We start from the raw sequence: 22,284 nt of genomic DNA on the forward strand, positions 1-22,284 counted from the left end.
CAAAGAACCAAGAAACTTGAGTTTTAAGATAAACACTTAAAACCAATAAAGAAAACTACAAAGTTAACAGATCATAAGCCATGAAAAGACAAAAAAAATGAGTTTTAGAATGAAATTTCAACTATTTAAGAAAACTATTTACCCTCTTTCTTGTTAAAATAAAAATGTATTTTTAAAACATATTTTAATTGATATACGATTATGTATATTAATTCGATAAAGGTTTTAAATGAAACATTTAAAAATAAAGGACGTAAAGTAAATTAATTAACTAATTATAGGGGTATAAAATGTAAATTTAAAATTATAATTTTAAAAAAATCCGTTGTGAGAGGGTGAGTGCATGTGAGGAGAGGAGGGGGTGAAAAAAATATATAAAGAGTATTTTGGTCATTTAGTATTTTAACACTTTAAGACTTTTACTAAATTTATTTTATAAGATAGTATATATATATATCACTGTATATATAAATAAATATATATATATATATATGTGTGTGTGTGTGTGTGTGTGTTAATTTAACTTATATATACATTACATAATTTAACTTTTTGCTTACATGTTTATAAGAAAAGATTTAGACTATTGATCACGTGAGTAAGAAAGTTAATGTGAGAATCATAAGAAAAGATTTAGACTATTGATCACTTTTAATCTCAAAATCACCCATTAATCGCACTATTTGGACCCTTGATCACTTATAATCTCAAACTTACTCATTGATCGCACTTGATATGAGGATTAATCAGATGCATCTTGGTGCATCTAATCTTAATGTGCATTTAAGGGTGGAGATCCATTCTTATACTTCTCACCTTAACTCTCATCCTCATCGAAATCCAGCCCTATATATACATGAATGATGGAGTTAAGGTAAAAAAAACGTAAGAAATGATCTTGATCACTTTTAGTCTCACCCCTTCCTATGAATTGCATTTGATACGAGAATTGATCTGATACATCTCATTACCGTTGATCTTCAATTAGGATTGGTTTAAGGGTGGAGATCATTTCGTACCATCTAACTATGACTTTTATTCTCACCATACACACACACATATGCATATATATATATATATATATATATATGTACATGTATATATATGTACATGTATATATATGTGGGTTGGGTTCGGTGAAAAGTGAATTTATGGTAAGAAGCGTAGGAAGAGATCTTCACACTTGAATCAATCATAATTGAATGCCAACACTAATGAGGTGTACCGAGATGCACTAAATCAATTACATTATAAAGCGCAATTCATGAGTGAACATGAGATTAAAAGTGATCAATGGTTCAATTCACTTCTTACGTTTCTTATTACCGCTATATATATATATATATATATATATATATATATGTGGTGGGGAGGGGACGACAAAGGATCGTGTGAGACTAAGTGATTACCTGGGTAAGCGCTTACCACGTCACATTACCTCATCAGATGAATATGGTAGGGACCAAGAATCTTACCCGGTAAGAGTGAGACAAGAACCAAGAGTCTTATCCGGTAAGTGAGGATGACGACTCTTACCACGGTAAACACTTACCGGGTAAATTGTTGCATGCGATGTCGTTTTGGTGTACTAAAATCTTACACGGTAAGTAAATAATAGTGTTAAATTTTATTGGTAAACACTTATCGAGTAAGTATTTGGTAAACGACCCCTAAGAGTTAAGGTTAGAAGCATAACAAGGGATCTAGACTCTTGATCACTTTTTATCTCATCTCCACCCCCAATGAAGTACACTTGATATAATAATTAATCTGGTGTACGTTGGTACTATCTTCGGTGCTATTTTCAAATTGACATAAGGAAAGTTCTTCAACATTATTACCATTAGGGGTGCTCATGGGTTGGGTTGATCGTGTTGAAAACATTTGAACAACCCAATTCAATGCTTGCGGTTTGAAAAATCTTAACTCAATCCAACCCAAATGAAAGTGCAACCCAACCCAACCCAACCCAAACCGTACAGGTTGGTCGGATTGATACTTTGGTACATTAAAATATTTTTCTAACATTGAATATATTATTTATCTACTCATAATTTCTTTTTCATCATTAATAATTTGATATAACTTATCCATACTCCTTACGTATATCACATTCAGTTAATTTTCTCAATTTACATATATATGTTTACAGTTACTGAACATATATACGAATGAGTTATATAGAGATGTGAATAGATTGAAAAAATATGTATATGAATAGCGTACGTGATAATGTAACTGTTTAGTCTATATATTAATAAAAATTCAACAATCATATTAAATTTAAAAAGTAAATGGATATCAGGTTCATCGGGTTAGGTTGAGTTCAAATAATAGTAACCCAACATTAACCCAATACCTACAATTTAAAATTTTTACAATTCAATTAAACATCGAGTTATTTCGAATTAAGTTATTTCACGTTAGGTTAATAAGTCACTCGAGTATTTTAGCATCCCCGATTACCATAAGAGACCAATCCTGCATCTATGTGTAATATTAATAATTATAAATTAAAAAATTGTTTCTTCACAGTTCAGACATCCTCGCCTTTTGATTATAATAAGCTAGCATTGTGGATGCTCTTATCCTCCAAGCCTAACGGTAATCATCATGAATCTCAACGACCTACGTTCTTCTCCCTCTTCAATCCTACAATCCCAAACCATCACTCTTCTGTCTTGTAAAACCATCGTCACCATGCCCTCATCCCATCGCCGTTTCACATTCCTTGGTCGGCGTCATTATGGTCCCAATTTCAAGGTCTAAATTATGCATTTTCTTGTTTTGTTTCTTGTTTTGTTTCTTGTTTCTCTTTTTAATGCCTTTGATTTTGTTAATGTCTGCTTCTCTTTGTATAGATTGTTCGAAATTCGATCCAAGAAAAAGAAATCAAGTTCTTGGAAGCAGACAAAGCGGAACTCCTGATGGCTACCTGTATTACGCGTACATTGCCTCCAGCATTGACTCTGGATTTGGGGCTCGAAAATATTAAAGATGCCGTTGAGGAATTGAAGTTGAAACCTCGTTGTTCTAAAGCTGGAATCTACAGATTTCAGGTTTTCTTTTTAAATTGATTCGAGTAAATTGTTCTAATACATTTGTGCAAAAGAAGTGCATTTCTTATAACTAGAGATGTTTTAATGTTTAGACTATTGCGCAAGTCATGCTACTTCCACTAAATTTATCAAGAAACGAATATTATTGCCCCGGTTTATTATAAGATACATCTTCTGGACCATCCGTGTTTTCAAATAAAATGTTCAAAAGTTCTTAGAGGTGGTGCCATGGTGGTAAAGGGCTGACAGATTGACATAGTAAAAGTAGAATAGGAACTCCTCTTCATGGTACAAAAATTAAAATATATCTTACAATTTGATACCATACCTGTCCTATATGAGTAGTGTAACAGGTGCATTAAGTTATCTTCTCCTTTTGTTTGATCCCATGTGCAGATTGCTGTATCTCCTGGTTCAAGAGCTTTGAGTTGGTTTTGCAGTCAAGATCCATCACTAGGAGTATTTCCTCAGTTTTTTGTTTCTACGGGTGTTGAGAAGCCAACGACCAAGTATCTGTCATTTAGTAGAACTCGTGGAACTTTTGGAATTGGTGCTGCAGTTTACATTAAGAGTCCTTTCTGCTCTGCCTCAACAGAGCAGATCCCTTTCAGAAGGTTAATGTGTTTCATTCCATGTTTGTAATTTCCGTTCTGTTGATATTAGTGGTTTTTGTATTTAAAGGTCTCAGGAAATTATTTGTTGAATGTATCTTGCAGAATCTAACCATTCCATTCTTTACTAATCATTTGTAGCAACTTTCCTTTTGGGCTGTTCCAAGGATATTGTGCTATTTCCATTTTAGGATATAAGTCAAGCAAGATAGATCAATTTACCATCTGATGCAAAGGCTCAGCATGATCTTATGGCTTCTACCGTTACATGATATTTCTTATTACACCGTATAAAAGCTACATTTTCATGCTCAATATGCTGAAATGCTTGTTTAATGGCAATATATATGAATCATCACACAATGTGCAGAAACTTTAGTAAGTGCTACTTAAGGATATGTATGTATTAAGTGATCCTGTATGGTTGCTTTCACCGTTCTGTATTTCAAGATGCTTCTGGGACAATTACATATTATGTGATACTAATTTTGTAGTGGTAATTTCACACTTAGCAGATATCAGTCCATTGATTCAGCACATCTCATGGCTTATGGTTTATTTGGCCACACTTCTGACAAGTTTGAGAATAGATCATTTGACATGTTCATTCCCCTGGTAAGCTTTATACTGTACTTACTTCCACCTTTGTTCTCAATGATTCAATAAACACCCACAATATCTACATACCTTGAACAGGCTTGATATTTGCAGCTTCTGTTTTATCTAAAAGCGATCAGAAATCGTTTCCTGTAAAATTGTATGTAATACATTCACACTTTTAAATTGTTTGCAGATAGAACTAGTCGAGTCTGATGGTCTATCCATATTAACTGCAACACTAGCGTGGGATGACTCTTCCTTTTGTTTATATGAAGATGCTTTTGATGTTATTATCCATCTCACAACAGGTATTCTGAGGCTATTGTCTCTACTCTCCAATGTTTGATTTTTTCCTCTTTGTATCAGATATTGGAATGCATTGAAATTTACTTACAGTTTTGCAACAATCTTAAGCTAGTTATAAGGGTCACTCATTAATTTGAAATATGCTTCGACATCAAAGGATAATAATGCTCTAAAACTATGTCCATCCTATAGTCAAACAATAATGGCACTGAATTGTTGATGTCGACCTCCATCTAAGTTCATTCATTTCCTTGTTGTTTTCCCCTTTTCAAGATTCCCTTATACTCGGCATTTATTTTGAGGACTGAGTAGAGATATAAATGGGTATGTACAATCTTGCTGACTGAAACAACCTTCCTTTGATCAATTGCATTTCCTTCTAGACTGATAGCACTTTTGTTATCATATTGGCTGGAATAATTTCATTTACCATGTCAACTCTTTTTACTCTTCATAAGATATTTAAGTTCCAAGGTTTTGTTTCTTAAACAATATGATGCATGCAAAATTGCGTCTGCAATAGTTTACTCAGGGGGTTATAATACCTAATATTGGACTTACAGTTGACCTAAAAAAGTTGGAAAAATATCATATGTTACCCTATGAAAGAGAGCAAGAGAATCTTGTATGTGTTTTTTTCTCTCCCCTAGTGTACATGCTATATATTATAAAAAAGACTCTTCCAATCCCATGATCTCTTTTCTTCTTCTCTTTTATGACACTTGGTATTATGCTATAGACTTTTTTTTTAAATTAACCTGGATATCCAACCCGCTATGCGAGTCGACTAATCCCAGGGCGACCAGCGGGTATCCCGGAGTCACCGCATTTGAACCTCCATGGCCACAAGGGGATTTTTTATTCCTCCTTGGATTTGAACCTGGGACCTCCAGGCACTTTTGAACTTTGCAGCCCGAGCTTAAACCAATCGGTCACCACCTTGAGGTTAATGCTATAGACTTATGAATGTGAGGATTTGATGTTTAAATGTTTGTAGAGATTACTAGTTTTAATAATTACACTCATAGTCTAGGATTCGATTGTTTATTTCATATGAACACTTGTCATCTTTTACAAAATTTTATTCTAGGACAGCCCTTACAAGGCCCATTGCAGAGGAATGCTTGAACAAATGCGTTAGTGCTGTTCTAAAAAGGTTCAACATGGTGGGGGATAAACATGCAAAAATGGTACATTAAATGAGAGAAGTTCATAGAATAAGAAAACTACTTAAGTTAGCTCCAATACAATGCATTGGAGTGAAGACATTTTCCCAGAAAAACTAAAGCTGTTTTAAGCTCTTTTAGCACCCGAAATTGACAACCCATAATGGCAAGTGAATGTTTTTTTGGAAGGGTGTCCCAGGCTATGCCTGGATTAATCCTGGCAAACTGAGACTGCAAGAAATCAGCCCTGATAAACTCAGTGGCCACAATTGTTGTGTACGCTTGGAATCGGTGGCAAGCTAATGTTCATCACAAATGTTTTCACCACATCCCCCAGGACCTCAACCACTAAGCCACAATCCTTATAAACTTGGTGGCAAGTTAATGTTCATCACAAATGTTTTCTAGGTATGTAATGAAGATAATCATTGAGAATGTAGATCAGCTCTAAAAAATTTGTGTTGAGATGACTTGGACTTCTGAATAATCTGCAGCATATAGTGAAGTCATGCATTCGTTATTCAAACTAATAAAACGCACTTGGTCTCAACTTGTGTGCTAAATGAGCTTAAAACAGCTTTAGTTTTCTGGGAAAATTTCTTCACTCTAGCAAGTTGAATAGGAGCTAATGTTAGTCATGCATTTGATGGCACTGGTCTTGTAGGTATCTACAGATGCTCTTCTGCTGAGGGATGGTTGCCTTGAGCACATGGAACTGGTATCTCTTTTATCCTGATTCCTGGTAATTATTTGACTTCAATGTTGCTTGGTGTTGTTCTAATCTCATGTGCAAATTTAGCTACGTCTTAACAGCTCACTTATCCTGTAGGAAGATGCTTCATTATTCCATCAGTTCTCCCTCAGACTTTCAGCTACTGTCGCTATCTCCAATAACATGGTATGGTGATTATGGGTTTAATATGCCATGAAAGACCTTAGTTTGTAATGGAGTCGATTGATATATTCTGGTGCATAATTTTTCTGATCTTATATCCGCTTGCCAGTTTGAGTAACTGGTTACATTTCAAAGACAAATACAAGTTGAATAAAGTGCGGAATGCATCAAATGGAGGATGAATTAATTTTTTGTTGCCTGATGCAACATTTAAATGGTTAATTTAAGCATCATATATGCATTTTTTATGTTTGCTTTCAGAAAACAAGTAGTTACTGTCAGTCACTTATCTCTTTCTGCATCTAAATAGGTTTTTGACAATCTTTTTCCAATGTTAGAATTGTGCATATTACATCTTTTTTTCCTTGTATAAAATCCTTATTTCTGCCCAAAACAGCTGGATCAGTTCCGTGATATAAGTTGTTCTTTGGAAGAATCTTCAAACATCAATACCTTGTGGGCATCACTTATAGTTGAAGAATGCTATCGACTTGGTTTGACGGTGAGATGGTAAAAAATTGTATTTGCTTCTTCATCAAGGTGTTAAAATCTAACTTAATTTTCATGTAGTATTTTTGTATAGCTCCAGGGTCTCGCTCCTCTCCATTAGCCATTGCTGCTTCTTGTCATCCTATGACAAGTTGTATCGCATGCTTTGATGAGCGGTCGCTTGCATTCCATGCTATTGGTTATGCTAGAGGTTCCCGTAAACCAGCTGTGGTTATAACCTCATCAGGCACTGCAGTTTCAAATCTTCTACCTGCTGTAAGTGTATCAAATGATAGTTGTATGCTTCATATATCTGAATTATCAGTTTATATGGTAATTTGTGTACTTATTGATTACAAACTATATAGTAGCAGTCAAAGACCTTCCAGCCTAGTGGTAAAGGCTTGGGCATGGCATAGTCATGAACCCGAGTTCGAGCCCTGGGAGGGGAGTGTTGGCGACATTTAAAGTGGGGCCATGCTTAGCCTCCAAAAATTGCCGGGGATTAGTCGGGCTTTGGCCCGGACACACTTACAAAAAAAAAAAAAAAAAAAAAAACTATATAGTAGCATAAGAAACTAATCGTGGCGGAAATCCTAGAAACGATAACAACAAAGTATGGTAATTGATGGCTAATGACAACCGAACACGGCTTATTCTAGAAATCAAGATAACAAATAAAATAGACTCATTAACTGTGAGTCTAGCAACATGAACTTCATAATCGTGTACACTTCCTTTTTCCCATACCAGTCCTTTTTCCATAATCTTGTACACTTCATAATTTGCAGGTAGTGGAAGCTTATCAAGATTTTTTGCCTCTTCTATTACTCACAGCAGATCGCCCCCCTGAGCTACTGGATGCTGGAGCCAACCAAGCAATCAATCAAGTAAGTTGATTGTTAGTGTTGTACTACAGTTGCTAGTTCTGCTATTTCATACGGAAAAATTGGAAAAACATCCACTTTAAGGATTTGCCATCTTTGATAAGCAGACACTCAGCATAGCTATTTGTTCAATTATTGCTTTATTTTCTTATTTATGTTTCTCGGATTATTCAGCACAAACAACAACGGAATTTCTCTTCTGATTTCTACTTACCTTTTGCAACTGTTTTTGATTATTGGATTTCTGAAACTTATCTTACTGTCTGAGATTAGAATGCTGATCATTGGTGTTGTTTATAAGTGACTTGAATCCAAGTTTAAAGGGTAATATTGTACTTTCACTTTTGTAGTTAGCATTTTCTTTGTTGGTTAGTTATTAGTTATAAATAAAAGTCAAGTGGCTTGTGTTAGTGCAAGTAGTAACGAGAAATGAATTCAGTCACTGTTCACTTCTTGATTTTGCTGTTGAGAAAATAGAATTTCTGAAATTTTATTTGGTCTTCTGCAATTTGATTACTAATTTGGTCCAGATTACATAGCAGATGTCATTTATTTATTTCATATTTTAAGTCATTTACCTTCTTACTGGGTTACTTTTTTGGCTAGGTTAACCATTTTGGTTCATTTGTGAGGCACTTCTTCAATCTTCCTGCACCCATGGACAATATCTCTGCCAGGATGGTTCTTACAACCTTTGACTCTGCTGTACATCATGCAACTTCTTCACCCTGTGGTCCTGTTCATATCAACTGTCCTTTTAGGGAACCACTAGAAAGTACACCAAAAAGTTGGAGTCAGAGTTGTTTGAAAGGATTAGAATATTGGGTATCAAGTGGTGAACCATTTACAAACTATATTAAAGCTCATAACTCTTTTGCACATAACAATCATCATGGTGATGTAGCAGATGTCTTGGGTATAATTCAGGGGGCAAAATGTGGTCTATTACTAATTGGTGCAATTTTTACGGAGGATGACATATGGGCAGCTCTATTCTTGGCTAAACACCTTCGCTGGCCGGTTGTAGCTGATATTTTGTCAGGTTTACGGTTGAGAAAGTATACGAGTTCTCTTTCCAAACTTAATGAAGCTATTCTTTTTGTTGACCATCTGGATCATTCTCTACTTTGTGCTGAAGTCAGACAGTGGATAAAGCCAGATGTTATCGTTCAGGTGTACTTTGGCTTTATCTATTTATTCTATGAAAGTTATTAGTAAAATTTTACCAGCATATATTTTGGTGACTGAGATCAGACTGCTAAGGTCTGATTTGTGCTTATCTTAATAAATATACTGGTCAACTTAATATGTTGGTCTTTTGATGGCTTTATACTTTTGATTACAGATTGGAAGCCGGATAACAAGCAAACGCGTTTCACAGATGCTAGAAGATTGCTTTCCATGCTCATATATATTGGTTGATAACCATCCTAGTCGTCATGATCCCTCACATATAATAACACATAGGATTCAAAGTCCTATTACTGAGTTTACTGATTGTGTGCTGAGATTTTGCACAACCCACATCAACCCCAAATGGACCAGTTTCCTGTGTTCAATAAACATGATGGTATCTATTCTTTTTTTTATTTGGGTTTGATGCTTTTGTACGATCTTCAATTCTAAGTTTATTTGTTATTTTCCTCTCCATGCCCATGTTAGCAAACATTATTGTAGATACTTTCAAAGGCTTAGCTGCTTAGTACACAAGGTGACAATCATATGCATGCTAATTCTGGATAGGAGCCATGAATTCCCACCCCCCCCCAAAAAAAAAAAAAAAAGATACAGTAACCACTATGATAACGTATTTGTGATTAGGGATTTCTTGTGCACCGTGTTAACATGATTAGATTTTGATTAGGACAATTCCCTATTCAGTTAGCATTCAATCACCCCAAACTTGGCTAAGAGGTTTTGCAATTTGGCTTGGATGGCTTGACTAAACTAGCATTAAGATAAGTCAGTTATTTATACAATAATATTTAATGCGTGATATGATGGTCTTTTATATGGTTTTGTGGTAACTGTATGTGTCAGCATGATTGTATTGCACATGAATGGGAGTTTTCTAGGGGCATGGCATGTCAAATTCATTTTCAATCTTCTGCTTTGGTATTGATGGTAGTTACCCAAGTTAATATATATATATATATATATATATATATATATATATATACCTGATAAATGTATATTTATCTTTTTGGATGTTGAGCTCAAAAAGGAAAGACGAAGTTGCTTAGTATTGTCGCTTTTGCTACTTAGGTCATCATTAGTTGTTCAGTATGAGGACAGTTAATTTTCCAAAAACTTGGATACATGCTTAATTGCCTAGACTTGGCTACAGGCACAAATGCCTAGAAGACTGAATCCATGATGTATATAGAATTAGGCATTCCATTTCAAGTTGAATCTTCATAAAATCATTGGAGTTCTGAGAATAGGAGATTGGACATGTCTATGATCGTGTAATACCCTGAAATGAATTGATTAGTAATTAGTAAACTCATAGAACACTTCATGTTGGGGAGAAATTATTGTTTGCCCAATAAATTATTGTATGCAATGCACAAGACTGCAAAGTCGCATACAAGTTGCACAAAGTAGAGTGTGGTTCAGAGACTTCAACCCTTCAACATGACAACGGAGCCCCAAGAAACCTTCAGACCATCGCCAATGAATGCTCTGCTATTGCCCACACCAAAAGTCGAGACCCAACAAATGCTCATAAAACGCAAATAACCTATCACTTCGAACTAGACAGAGGAGACAAATGGAAAGATATTTGAGATGTGTGTGTTCTAAGGAAACAAATGAGCCATTGAGCCCCAGATGTGATTTATGCTGTCTCCAGTCTGGTGCACGAATGCAACTTCTGGATTACTTGGCAAGTCGCTTGCAGGTTACCTGGTTTATGTGACACGACTTCAAAGTCGCTTACAAGTTACATAGAGTAGGGTATGCGACTACCCAAGTCTCAGGCAACTCGCCTGCATGTTGCAACAAATGTTAACGAGAGTTTGACACCCAACGTACATGTGTTGGAAGTGAGTTCACAAGTTATGTACAAATCATCTAAAGCATGTCGAGTGAGTATAACAAAATTTAGCACTTCATATGCATAGCATGAAGCTATTTAAAAGGGTTTTGTTAGAGAAGAGCATATTTCTAGTACATGTTCTTGAAGAATCTAATATAATGGCATTTATATTACATGGAAAAATACTATTTGATGAGGTATCTGCCCTTGCATAACCGGAAGAACGCTTTCCTTCATGTTCAACTACGTCTCTTATGTGTTCGTGGGTGTTTTCTGTGCCATTTTCATTTCATTGCCACCATAAATCTTGCAAATAAGAGAACTTTATAATCTTGAACATCTTGATACCCTCTATAGTCAATGCATCTAGTTGGATGTTGTCATCTAGTTTAGTTTCATAATATTGTTTATAGGTGGCGAATCACCTAAAGTGGTGGCTTATTGAGAAACATATTATTATTTGGGATTAATCTGCATTCATTTTCTGATCCCTTTTGTCCTGTACCTGAAATCAAAAAAATTATTCCATAATTCTTGTTGCTTGGATCATGAGATTTGCAGCTCTACTTGTGGCCCTCCATGTGTTTTGGGACTATCTCGTGGTTTCATTTTCGTAGGTTCAGTGGGAGATGTCATTTCTATCTCCATGTTTTTTGGACTATCTTGTGTTTTCATGTTTGTAGGTTGAGTGGGAGATGTCATTTCTAATACATTCAGAGAACTCCTTGAGTGAGCCATATGTTGCATACATAACTTCAGATGCTCTTGACTATGGATCTACGATGTTCATAGGAAATAGCATGCCAATACGAGATGCAGACATGTATGGGAGTAGCCTAGGAGCACGTGCAGGTGGCGATACCTCATTAACTTCAGGATTTCCATTCCGCTGGATACAAGTGGCTGGGAACCGAGGAGCCAGTGGTATTGATGGTTTACTCAGCACTGCCATTGGTTTTGCTGTGGGCCACAAAAAAAGAGTGAGAATCTGAAAATATTAAAATAGTTTCGATACTAATTTCCGGTCATGTTTTTGGTGTTTGTATGTTTTTGTTGCTTCTGAATGATTTCTGAAGTTAAAAAGTAACAGTGTTTATAACTGCTTTTTCCTTTGTTATTTAATTTTTCCCCATTTTGAATTCAGGTGGTTTGTGTGATTGGAGATGTCTCCCTATTGCATGATACCAATGGATTGGCACTTCTGAAACAGAGGTAAAATCCTATATATGTCAAATTTCATTTCTGTTTATTTTTGAGGCCTACAGTAGTGAGGCTAGATTTTCTTAATGGTGGGCATCTATGATCCGTGGATTATTGATAGAAAATTTTGTGTGTTTGAATCAGAAAATTTAGTTTTTGTCCTCTATAAGGTTTGAGGCTAGATCAAGATACAAAGTGTACGAGGGTCTCTTAGGTTAGTATTGAGAATCTTTTTGATTTAGTTGAGAGTTTGCAAGGGTATGTGGAGAATATTTTCTGAACCATTCTTCAGATGCAACTTATTTTGTTCCTTTTGCCTAGTGTCACGTTTTGTTGCATGTTTTATGTAACAAAATAGGTTCCATGAAAAAACTGATGGTTACCATAAGCTTATGTGAATGTATAATGTATTTGTTTTACACATAAAACAACTATGTTCTTGTCATGGGTTATTTATTTCTATTTCACTTGTATGAATCAACGAGAATTTATGACCCTTATAGGATATTTCCAGTTTCCTGATCATGTGATTCACTTGACTATCAATGTTGCATATATTGGGATAACAGAGGGTCCCACATAGCTCATCCATTTTCTAAGATCTCAAATGCCTGTTCTGTTCTTGAAGGATCTTACGGAAAAAGATGACCATACTTGTGAACAACAACCATGGTGGTGCAATTTTCAGTCTTCTACCCATTGCAAATAGAGCTGAAGAAGAAATATTGAATCAATATTTCTACACATCTCACAATGTCGGAATTCAGAACCTATGTGTTGCACATGGGTAAGACTCCTACCCCCCTATTATCTCTCAACATTTGTTGGCTTGCGATCTTATAAATTATACAAGTTCCTGTTAGTAATTAGATATATGTATATATATATATATGAAAATTTTCACATGTTCATTGGCCCTGTGGCAATTATAGACATATGATTTGCATATATATATCATGAGATGCTTTTCGATAAGACTCGGAAATTAGCCATACCATTGTCAGAAAACTAAGAACATTTAATACACAATGCTTCGATAATATGCTTGAAATGGGAAACCACTGCATTTGCTATGCCCTATAAAATGTCAATGATGATAATATATCTGGAAAATATTGTCGTATTTCTTGAATCAGCAGTAATAAACTCATCTTCCTAGTACTCTATTCTAGATCATGAGAACATTTTGCCTTCTTATCTCTCCATTAGACATTCCCTCCAACAATTATACAATATCTTGAAGTGGATCTTCTATCCATTTTGGAACCTGCCCAATCTGCATCTGAAAACATTCAGTATGCTTGTGTCCATGATTTGCATACACAAAGCCACATCTGGTGCTCCTTTCAAGTAACACAAAGTTTTCTTTCATCTGGGTGCACGTAAGCTGGCCCGGAAACCCACGGTTAACCAAAAAAACAAAAAAAGGAGTTTGCTTTAATCTTGCCGAATGATGAATGATCGGAGATGACATAAACTAATTGACTACGCTGACTGAGTATTCAATATCAGGATGTGTCACCAGAAGATAATTCAACTTTCCAACTAACATATGATATCTCTTAGGATCTCCTCTTAGTTCCCCATCACTTGTAAGGTGCATGTTGGAGTTATTCAACCACTGCTTGTTGCTGCCGAATTGCGGCTGCTTGTTGCTCCAGTAATCTGGTAATCAGTTCTCTAGCATATTAAATCACTATACAATTTCAAACTCACAACTTAGCTCCAGTAGAACACAAGAACATAAAAGATAGAAACGGGGGGGGAACAGGGAATGAACAGAAAAGTAACACAAAACTAGGGAAAGTGCTGATGTAGGATCAACTACACAGCGATATATCGATCTGCAGAAGACTGAGTCTGAACATTTGACTAATGACATTAAATAGTATTATGTCTAAAGTTGTAATCATCAGTATTTGTAGGAGTCTGCTGCTAATTTGTCATAATTTAGTCATTTTCTGATTGCTAACATGATACCTAAATGACTATTGTGAAGTGTGAAGCATGTACAAGTCCACACAAAAGTTGAGCTGCAAAATGCTCTAATAAGATCTGAACAGGAAGAAGAAGACTGTGTGATAGAAGTTGAAAGTTCCATTGATGCCAATGCAAACTTCCACAGGTTGCAACAGCCTCGCTTTTGTTGTTTTGACGATGTTCGATATACTCATCTATATCTGCTGCTGACTCCATCTCTTTCCCTTCCCAGTAATTTGAAACAATTTGCATGTCAAGCAGCAGGTCATGCTTTATCCACCATTTCACAGCACTCGGTTCTCAATTCTTCCTCAGATGGTTCTATGCCAATTAAAGTTCGTAAATTGGAGTATTTTCAGTACAGGTCGGCTCTTGACTTCTTTTTTAGTACAAAGGGTTTTTGAAGATCTGCAAGTTGTTACCATTCTATTATGATTTATAATAAGCTGTACAAATTATTATTATGACAGAATTCAGCTCTGCGCTCCACCAACTACAACCTCTGTTAGTAATGACCATTCCACACATTGCAGAGAAGGCTTTGTGCTAACCTTGTATCTTGAAGATGGAAGCACTGGAATTGGGGAGGTAAATTTATCTCGTCTTTCACCTTATTTGTGTTGTTGCAGCATGGTATGATTGTGATTTGTTCTTTGCTTTGAACTGTGCATTTCAACGATGGTTCATATAATGATGGATGTGTGGAGTGGTACCTAAATGTCATCTCTAAGAAAACATCCATCTATTTACTTCTTCTTTCTTAATATCAGTTTTCACGATATCACTAGAAACTTGCCTACTTTTTGGAAGTAGAAACAATGAACTTCATCTTGACTATAATACATCAAAGAATGGACTAATGTGGCGGTCTTCCTCTTTCTTGGAACAATTACAGTCCTAATAGTAAATGGTAATTATTGCTCAGTTGGGATATATATCCTTCTCTTGTCATCACTTGATCTTTTGGTGCTAAATATAAAACATGTCTCTTATTTTGTGTTTCTAATGTAATTTGGGTGTAAAATTCAACTAAGATTCTTAATGGCTATTTCTTGTTGGTGTTTTCATGAATAGTTTTATAGAGGTTATTTCATTTGTTTCATGGACCAGGCACTTGGTTAGCAAATTGTTGCTTGTTTTTCAGCTATCTGTTTGGTTGTGTAGGACTATACCAGTACTGCACTTGTCAACCACCAGCCATGACCTTTCTTCGTGAAATTTTTGAGTCTAAAAGATGAAAAAATCCCATTTATGGGGTAGTCCACAGGTATCCATTTCTAATTAAACGAGAAGGGTGGGTTGGGGAATTGATTGTCTAAGCTTGCATAGAGAAAAAAAAAGCTCTTAACACCTAGGGTATATTGGTCTTTACACAAGCTTCTATTTTGATCTTAGAATGTAAGTATAGACTGATCAATGTCTCAGAGTATGTAACAGGTTACTACAGAGTATCCCTTGCATTTGCTATTAACATGTCGATATATATTTACTAACACCTCCGTCTATGCATACCCATACCTATGTGTGGTTGCTGATGTATTAAAAATGGAGTATAAGAATTATCATATGCTATATGTCGACATATGTCATATGTTGGCTCATGAATCATATGTTCATACCAATGCAATATGTTATGCGTTGAAATATATGAATGCAATATCAATATGTAATACATTCATACTAATGCAATATCGAATATGCTATATGCTGATGGTGGTTGATGCAGTATGTTCATATACATTTGCTATCTGCTATATATATGTGCTGTCTGCAAACCATATGTTCTACTGCATCTGCTAGAAATCATTTGTTGGTTTCAATGAGTAAATAATTAGTATTAGTATTTTTGTACTGAAGTTTACTCTTGATGATGAAAAGCATTCGTTCACGCTGTGTTCCCGAGTCTGTTTTTATGAAGGAAAGGAGGGAAAGGGAAGGAAAGTAGGGTGGAAAGAAAAAAAATTGTGTTCCCGAGTTTTTAAACGAGGGAAAGGAAAGGACAAGGAAAATATTGTTGGTTTTCCTCCAAAATCTTTCCTCCTAAATGTGGGAGGTAAGGGAAGGAAAGGAAAGAATTCATAATAATAAAAAATATTTATAAAGTTACACATCTACCAATCAATTACATTCCACTATAAAAATAAATAAGGGTATATTCGTAAAAATCACATCTTCCCATTCCTTTCTCCTGTTTAAGAACATGAAAATTTATTTTCTTTCCTTCCTTTCCCTTCACTCTCATGAACACGGATAAAAATTTTCTTTCTTTTCTTTTCTTTGACTTCCCTTTTCTTCTCTTTCCTTCCCAAACTTGAGAACACAATGTTAAGATTGTTATCATACTTATTGAAAGCTCTCTTTTTTACAATGCCCTGGGCCTATAAAATGCCAAGATCGACCCCAACTCCTAAGTATTAGTTGAGATGAGCAAGTAAGCAGGAGAACAAACTAGTTCCATAAACTGATCAACTCCTTTGACAATATTAAGCCAGAGGGAGAGCTTCAGGGAGAAGTCGCAAGATGTAATTCCCAAAGATCATGTACATACCTCAAAATAATGGTTTTCGTAATATGTGTTTCTCCAAGCCAACCAAGTGAAGGACTTACATATTCATTTACGTATATAGATTTTAAAGTTATCCGCTACCTAGATGAAGACTAATATGGTAAATACTGAATACAAATGCAAGTCTGCTATATTACTTCTGTTTTTATTTGTAAGGTTATTTCTCAGTAGTTATTGTGCACAGGTAGCACCTATTGGGATTCACAAGGAAAATTTGCTAGATGCAGAGGAGCAACTTCAATTTCTTACTCATGTCATGGGAGGAGCTGTCTTGAATTCATCCCTTCCTCTTCTAAGAGGATCGTTCTCTTCTTGGATATGGACCAACTTAGGAATACCAGTATGTACAAGAATTTTCATCTTGTATTTGTGGTACTGATAACAGCTAAAGAGCAATAATCGGAATAAGGAATTAGGGATGTTTTGGTTAATTTCCTTGGAAAACTACATTTTTAGTTTGTTAAAATTTTGAATGGTTTTATTTGCATGACATATAGCCAGGTTCACTTCTTCCCAGTGTTCGATGTGGTTTGGAGATGGCAATTCTCAATGCTATAGCTGCAGCAGAAGGTTCCACTATGTTAAACATGCTTCATCCACTTGCTGCTAAAGAAGAATATGCTGGAAGGTCATCACATATTAAGATATGTGCCCTTATTGACTCTGATGGAACTCCTGCAGAAGTTGCTTATCTTGCAGATACACTCGTTGAGGAGGGTTTTACTGCAATCAAACTAAAAGTAAGCAAAAAGTTTTGTTGATTCTACTGTTATGAGGCCATATTAGTAAATGGTTGTCATAATAGCTATCCTCACAGGTGGCACGTAGAGCCAATCCTGTTGAAGATGCTGCAGTTGTTCAAGAAATAAGGAAGAAGGTTGGTTTCCATATTCAACTTCGTGTTGATGCAAACCGAAAATGGTCCTTTGATGAAGCTCTTCGGTTTGGCTCCCATGTGAAAGACTGTGCACTGCAGTATATTGAGGTATCCTCTATAGCAACTGTGAAGTTGTTCTATAAGCAGTTCTCCGTTCCTATTCGTTCATGATGGCGTGTCTTCACTTTTTTCAAAATAGATGTGTATTTTTTAAATAAAAATTATTAGTACATTCCTTGAACTATACACCATATGTGTGTATGTATGTGCACATATGTATGTGTATGTACTATGTGTATGTAACTGTGTATATATTTAATGATGCGTGTGTTTATTATCACCCTCTACTTACTCGGTCTATCAACTTGCCAAATTTCAGGAACCTGTAAATGATGAAGATGATATAATTAAGTTTTGTGAAGAAAGTGGCTTACCTGTGGCCCTGGATGAAACCATTGACAATCTCCAAGAAAATCCTCTTGAAATACTTGCTAGATTCTCACACAATGGAGTTGTTGCTGTTGTAAGTAATGAACACCTTAAAACTGTTCCCTATCTGTAGGTTAGCATACCTCTTCAAGAAGAAAACAAATTCCATTATGCTCTTATGTGTCTCTATATGCTTCTTATTTTAATAGAGTCTCTTGATTTCCAGTAGAATACTATTGTAACCACGGAAGAGAGCATTGCGCAAAAGAAGGAAAATTTAAATTCATACTCGTTACAAATCCGATCAGAAATGGTTTCCTTGCTTTTGTTATCCCTCTTTAGTGGTACAGGTGTTCTTTTTTATCACATATACAACACTTCCACAAAACTTTTGAAATGAATTCTCATCATTTGATGTGAATTAATCATAGGACATGGGTTGTTTAGTAATTTAGCTATCTTGCCCCATGTCCCTGATTTTTGTTCCACCTAGTTTTCGTGGAACAAAAGAACTTCATTTTTCTCCCACTCAGCCATGTTCTGTCCGGGTCTATTGTCGTGCCAAACGTGGGACGGTAAATTTTTGTTTTAACCTGTTTTGTCCCACGTACCAAATGCACTCTAATCCATGAAAGTTCAGTTGCATAGTTCTCCATCCTTCTATAAGGAATGTGCAACATGGATCTTTTAACTCGGATGAACTCGTCCTTCCAGGTTATCAAACCAAGCTTTGTTGGCGGATTCGAAAAGGCTGCATTTATTGCAAGATGGGCACAGCAGCAGGGGAAAATGGCTGTTGTCAGTGCTGCGTTTGAAACTGGATTAGCTTTGTCCGCTTACATTCAATTTTCTTGCTATCTTGAAATGCAAAATGCAGATATTTGCAAAACAATGAATAAGGAACCTGCAGCAGCCGTGGCCCATGGTCTTGGAACATACCGATGGCTCAAAGAAGATATAATCACCGAGTCATTGCGTATAAGTCGTAATGCATGCAACGGTTTTGTGGAAGCATCTGTTTTTTATGCTGGTCAGACATTGCACAATTGCAATATTAATCACAACTCAGTAATCCGAAGTTTCAAAGCAGAGGAAGTTCGGAATTATCAGTTGAGGGTGGATGTGGAGGGTGTAGCATTTTCAATCAATGTGCAAGAGCTCGGAGAGGAAAGAAATGTAAGGAAGTTTCTGCCTTTCTTGTAGCTTATGCTCTTCATGCTCAAACATAAAAACTAAGAAAATAAACCACAAGGGTGGTGCCTGATTGGTTTGAGCTTGGGCTCCAAAGGTCAAAAGTGGCTCGAGGTCCCAGGTTCAAATCCAAGGAGGAATAAAAATCCCCTTGTGGCCATGGAGCTTCCAATGCGGTCACTCCGGGCTACCCGCAAAGTAGGTGGTCGTTTTGGGATTAGCGAGTTGGTTATCCAGGTTAATCATAAAAACTAAGAAAATATTTTATTATTTTATTTGAATCACCAGTTTATTTTTTAAAACAACTGAAATTAATTTTTAGCCAAATATAAAAAGAAGTCGTGTTTTGTAGTTGCATGGTGAAAAACACAATTTAATGGTTTTTGTTGATGCAGAATAATGTTGTTGTATTTCTTCATGGCTTCCTTGGGACTAGTGAAGACTGGATTCCCATCATGAAGGCCATGTCAGCATCTTCAAGATGTATTGCTTTTGACCTTCCTGGTCATGGGGGTTCAAAAATGCATGCTGGCAATGATGTGGCACATCGAGTTGATCTGTCAGTAAAGGTAGTTGCAGAGATGCTACACAAGCTGATTCTTCTTCTAACCACTAGAAAAGTCACAGTTGTTGGGTACTCCATGGGAGCAAGGATCACTTTGTTCATGGCGTTGAGATGTAGTATGATGGTACATAAACAGATATCTGTGCTCTGAATTACATTTTGTGATAGATTTTCCATGATGATTTTTCCTTCCCTTGTTCTTTTTGTAGGTAAAAGGAGTTGTCATAATATCTGGAAGCCCTGGATTAGATGATGAGGTAAAGAGAAAGGTTCGCAGTGTTAAAGACGATTTCTTAGCATGTGCGCTTTTTTCCTATGGCCTGGATTTATTCATCAAGACATGGTATTCTGGAGAGCTATGGAGAAGGTTTGTCTACAAATTTAGAGCTGCTTTCGTTACCATATGCAAAGTTCAAATGAGAACCATAAATATTTTGAGAACCTGAGAACCAAATATTTCATGTTATTATTCATGATCCGTGTTCCAAAAGGCGCGCCATGGTGTGATATGGCTGTAAGACGCGTTTCCACGGTTACGATAAGGCCTACCGCGTTTCTGTAAGCCATGGCGTGCGATTTTTACAAGGCGTGACTTTTCAAAAAAAAAAGTTTTAAATTCTTTTCGCTTTTGTGTTTTTACACTTTTAACTTTAGATTTTACACTTTTATAGAATTATCTAATCCTTCTAAGTTCTATGTTGAATATTTAATCAACATCTATTTTTATAATAATAATATACATGATTTTTGTTCTTCTAATATGAATGTAATTTTTTAATATCATTATTTGATTAATGATATATAGAAAACATATGTACATGTATATAATTCTATATATGACATACAAAGTTGTCGTATTATGCCATGCTTTGAAAAACTCCACGTCCTCGCCATGGCGTGCAAGGATTGTGGCTACCTCCCTGCCACGGATGAATAACTTTAAATAATCAATGATAGTATTCATCATGAATATCGTGCATATGAATATGATGTATTTTCATTGTGAATAGACAGACATTCAATCATCGTGAATAGTTGGTTCTCAATTCTCAAAAATATTTACCGTTTTCATTTGAACCTCCCCTGCAAATATACATCTATCTGAAATTGTGATTGTGATTTATGCATCATACAGCTTAAGAAGCCATCCACAGTTTGACCGCATAGTTGCTAGCCGCTTGAAACATAATGATGTGCAGGCTCTTGCAAAATCTCTGTCTGACCTTAGTATTGGAAGACAACCGTATGTTTCTATTAATCAAATAAATCTCTCCAACAAAAACATGGTAATTTCTTCAGAATTAAAAAAGTTCTGCTTGTTGTGATAGGTCCTTGTGGGAAGAGCTGAAGCACAACAAATCTCCTCTTCTGCTTATAGTTGGTGAGAAAGACAAGAAATTTAAGACGATTGGCGAGAGTATGTGGTCAAAACTTGGCACGAGAGAAGGTGGTTCAGCCAAACATCCGTATACAATGGTCGAGATTCCTAATTGTGGGCATGCTGTTCATATAGAGAATCCACTTCCTGTAATCCACTCGATTAGACAATTTCTTACAAGAGTAAACGTGCTCGATCCATGAACAAGACATGGTGCAGCAAATACACAAACGTTGGTACGTTGATCATAAATTTGTGGTTCAGTTGATGTTGTAGGCTTGAGAATAAAAGGCATCAACAATGCAATTCTCCAAAGGAGCTAGGGACAGTTTGATTGATGCTAGATTCAATTCTCCTTGCCTTTACGGTTTTGGTTATTAGAGAGCACCATGGAATTGGTGCTGATGCAAACATTTTCTGCACAAATTTTAAATTTTACCCCTCTACTTTCCACAACCATCCAAACGGGGACACCAAATTTGATTCATTTACATCAATCGGAGAAGATTAAAATAAATATACCGACTCCGGGCTATCTGCAAAGCAGGTGGTCGTCTTGAGATTAGTCAACTCGCATAGCGGGTTGGATATCCAGGTTAATAAAAAAAATAAAAAATAAATATACCTAGATTCTTATATTTTATGTGTAATGTTTGGTATTATCCATTGGAGAAGATTTATTGTTTACATCAAATTTTACACCAGTTTTATTGATTTTGGTGTTACGGAACTTTGATATTAAATGTTTATGTAAGAGAAATAATTTTTTATTACATTTACAATTATTGTAATAATATAATTAATGTTTTTGTCTTTGAAATAGAAAATCTGTAGAAGATAAATGTAATTCTTTTTACGATTTTTAAAATTATTCTCCATTTTGAATTAATTTTAAAAAAATTGTTATTCCATTGTTGTTTGTGTCTAATATGCATAAGATTTCCGATAAGTGAGGGACATTTTGTCCTTTGACGTCCCTTCCCCTATCTTGTTGCCTTTCTCTTCTGTCCTACTCCGGTTTTTCTTTTGTTTCTTCCTCCTTTAA

General features: G+C 35.7%; 2 protein-coding genes across 2 annotated transcripts; both read left to right on the forward strand.

Moving 5' to 3' along the window:
• The first annotated feature begins 2,612 nt into the window (after positions 1–2,612).
• LOC112523263 (protein PHYLLO, chloroplastic-like) lies at positions 2,613–3,824 on the forward strand. The gene is made up of 3 exons (XM_025132786.1): positions 2,613–2,763; positions 2,862–3,059; positions 3,456–3,824. The coding sequence occupies exons 1-3, from the start codon at positions 2,614–2,616 to the stop codon at positions 3,699–3,701; spliced, it is 594 nt and encodes a 197-aa protein (XP_024988554.1). The 5' UTR covers position 2,613; the 3' UTR covers positions 3,702–3,824.
• Positions 3,825–6,577: 2,753 nt separating this feature from the next.
• Positions 6,578–21,644, forward strand: LOC112523262 (protein PHYLLO, chloroplastic). The gene is made up of 21 exons (XM_025132785.1): positions 6,578–6,640; positions 7,035–7,139; positions 7,208–7,402; positions 7,918–8,016; positions 8,620–9,186; positions 9,359–9,583; positions 11,737–12,033; positions 12,198–12,265; positions 12,882–13,040; positions 14,253–14,378; positions 14,466–14,597; positions 14,704–14,821; positions 16,984–17,139; positions 17,297–17,539; positions 17,617–17,784; positions 18,056–18,199; positions 18,820–19,281; positions 19,692–19,985; positions 20,071–20,228; positions 20,997–21,104; positions 21,190–21,644. The coding sequence occupies exons 1-21, from the start codon at positions 6,638–6,640 to the stop codon at positions 21,440–21,442; spliced, it is 4,080 nt and encodes a 1,359-aa protein (XP_024988553.1). The 5' UTR covers positions 6,578–6,637; the 3' UTR covers positions 21,443–21,644.
• Positions 21,645–22,284: the final 640 nt, after the last annotated feature.

This window comes from Cynara cardunculus (assembly GCF_001531365.2).
Source record: "Cynara cardunculus var. scolymus isolate 2C chromosome LG 12, CcrdV1, whole genome shotgun sequence".
Classification (NCBI taxonomy): domain Eukaryota; kingdom Viridiplantae; phylum Streptophyta; class Magnoliopsida; order Asterales; family Asteraceae; genus Cynara; species Cynara cardunculus.

What these genes read in the sequence shown, in the direction of transcription:
- LOC112523263 (XM_025132786.1), top strand. Translation starts at nt 2,614, where the DNA reads ATGAATCTCAACGACCTACGTTCTTCTCCCTCTTCAATCCTACAATCC. An exon ending in ATTATGGTCCCAATTTCAAG is followed by an intron (nt 2,764 to 2,861) that starts GTCTAAATTATG and finishes CTCTTTGTATAG; the next exon opens with ATTGTTCGAAATTCGATCCA. An exon ending in CTGGAATCTACAGATTTCAG is followed by an intron (nt 3,060 to 3,455) that starts GTTTTCTTTTTA and finishes TCCCATGTGCAG; the next exon opens with ATTGCTGTATCTCCTGGTTC.
- LOC112523262 (XM_025132785.1), top strand. An exon ending in GTGCACTGCAGTATATTGAG is followed by an intron (nt 17,785 to 18,055) that starts GTATCCTCTATA and finishes GCCAAATTTCAG; the next exon opens with GAACCTGTAAATGATGAAGA. An exon ending in CTTAGTATTGGAAGACAACC is followed by an intron (nt 21,105 to 21,189) that starts GTATGTTTCTAT and finishes TTGTTGTGATAG; the next exon opens with GTCCTTGTGGGAAGAGCTGA.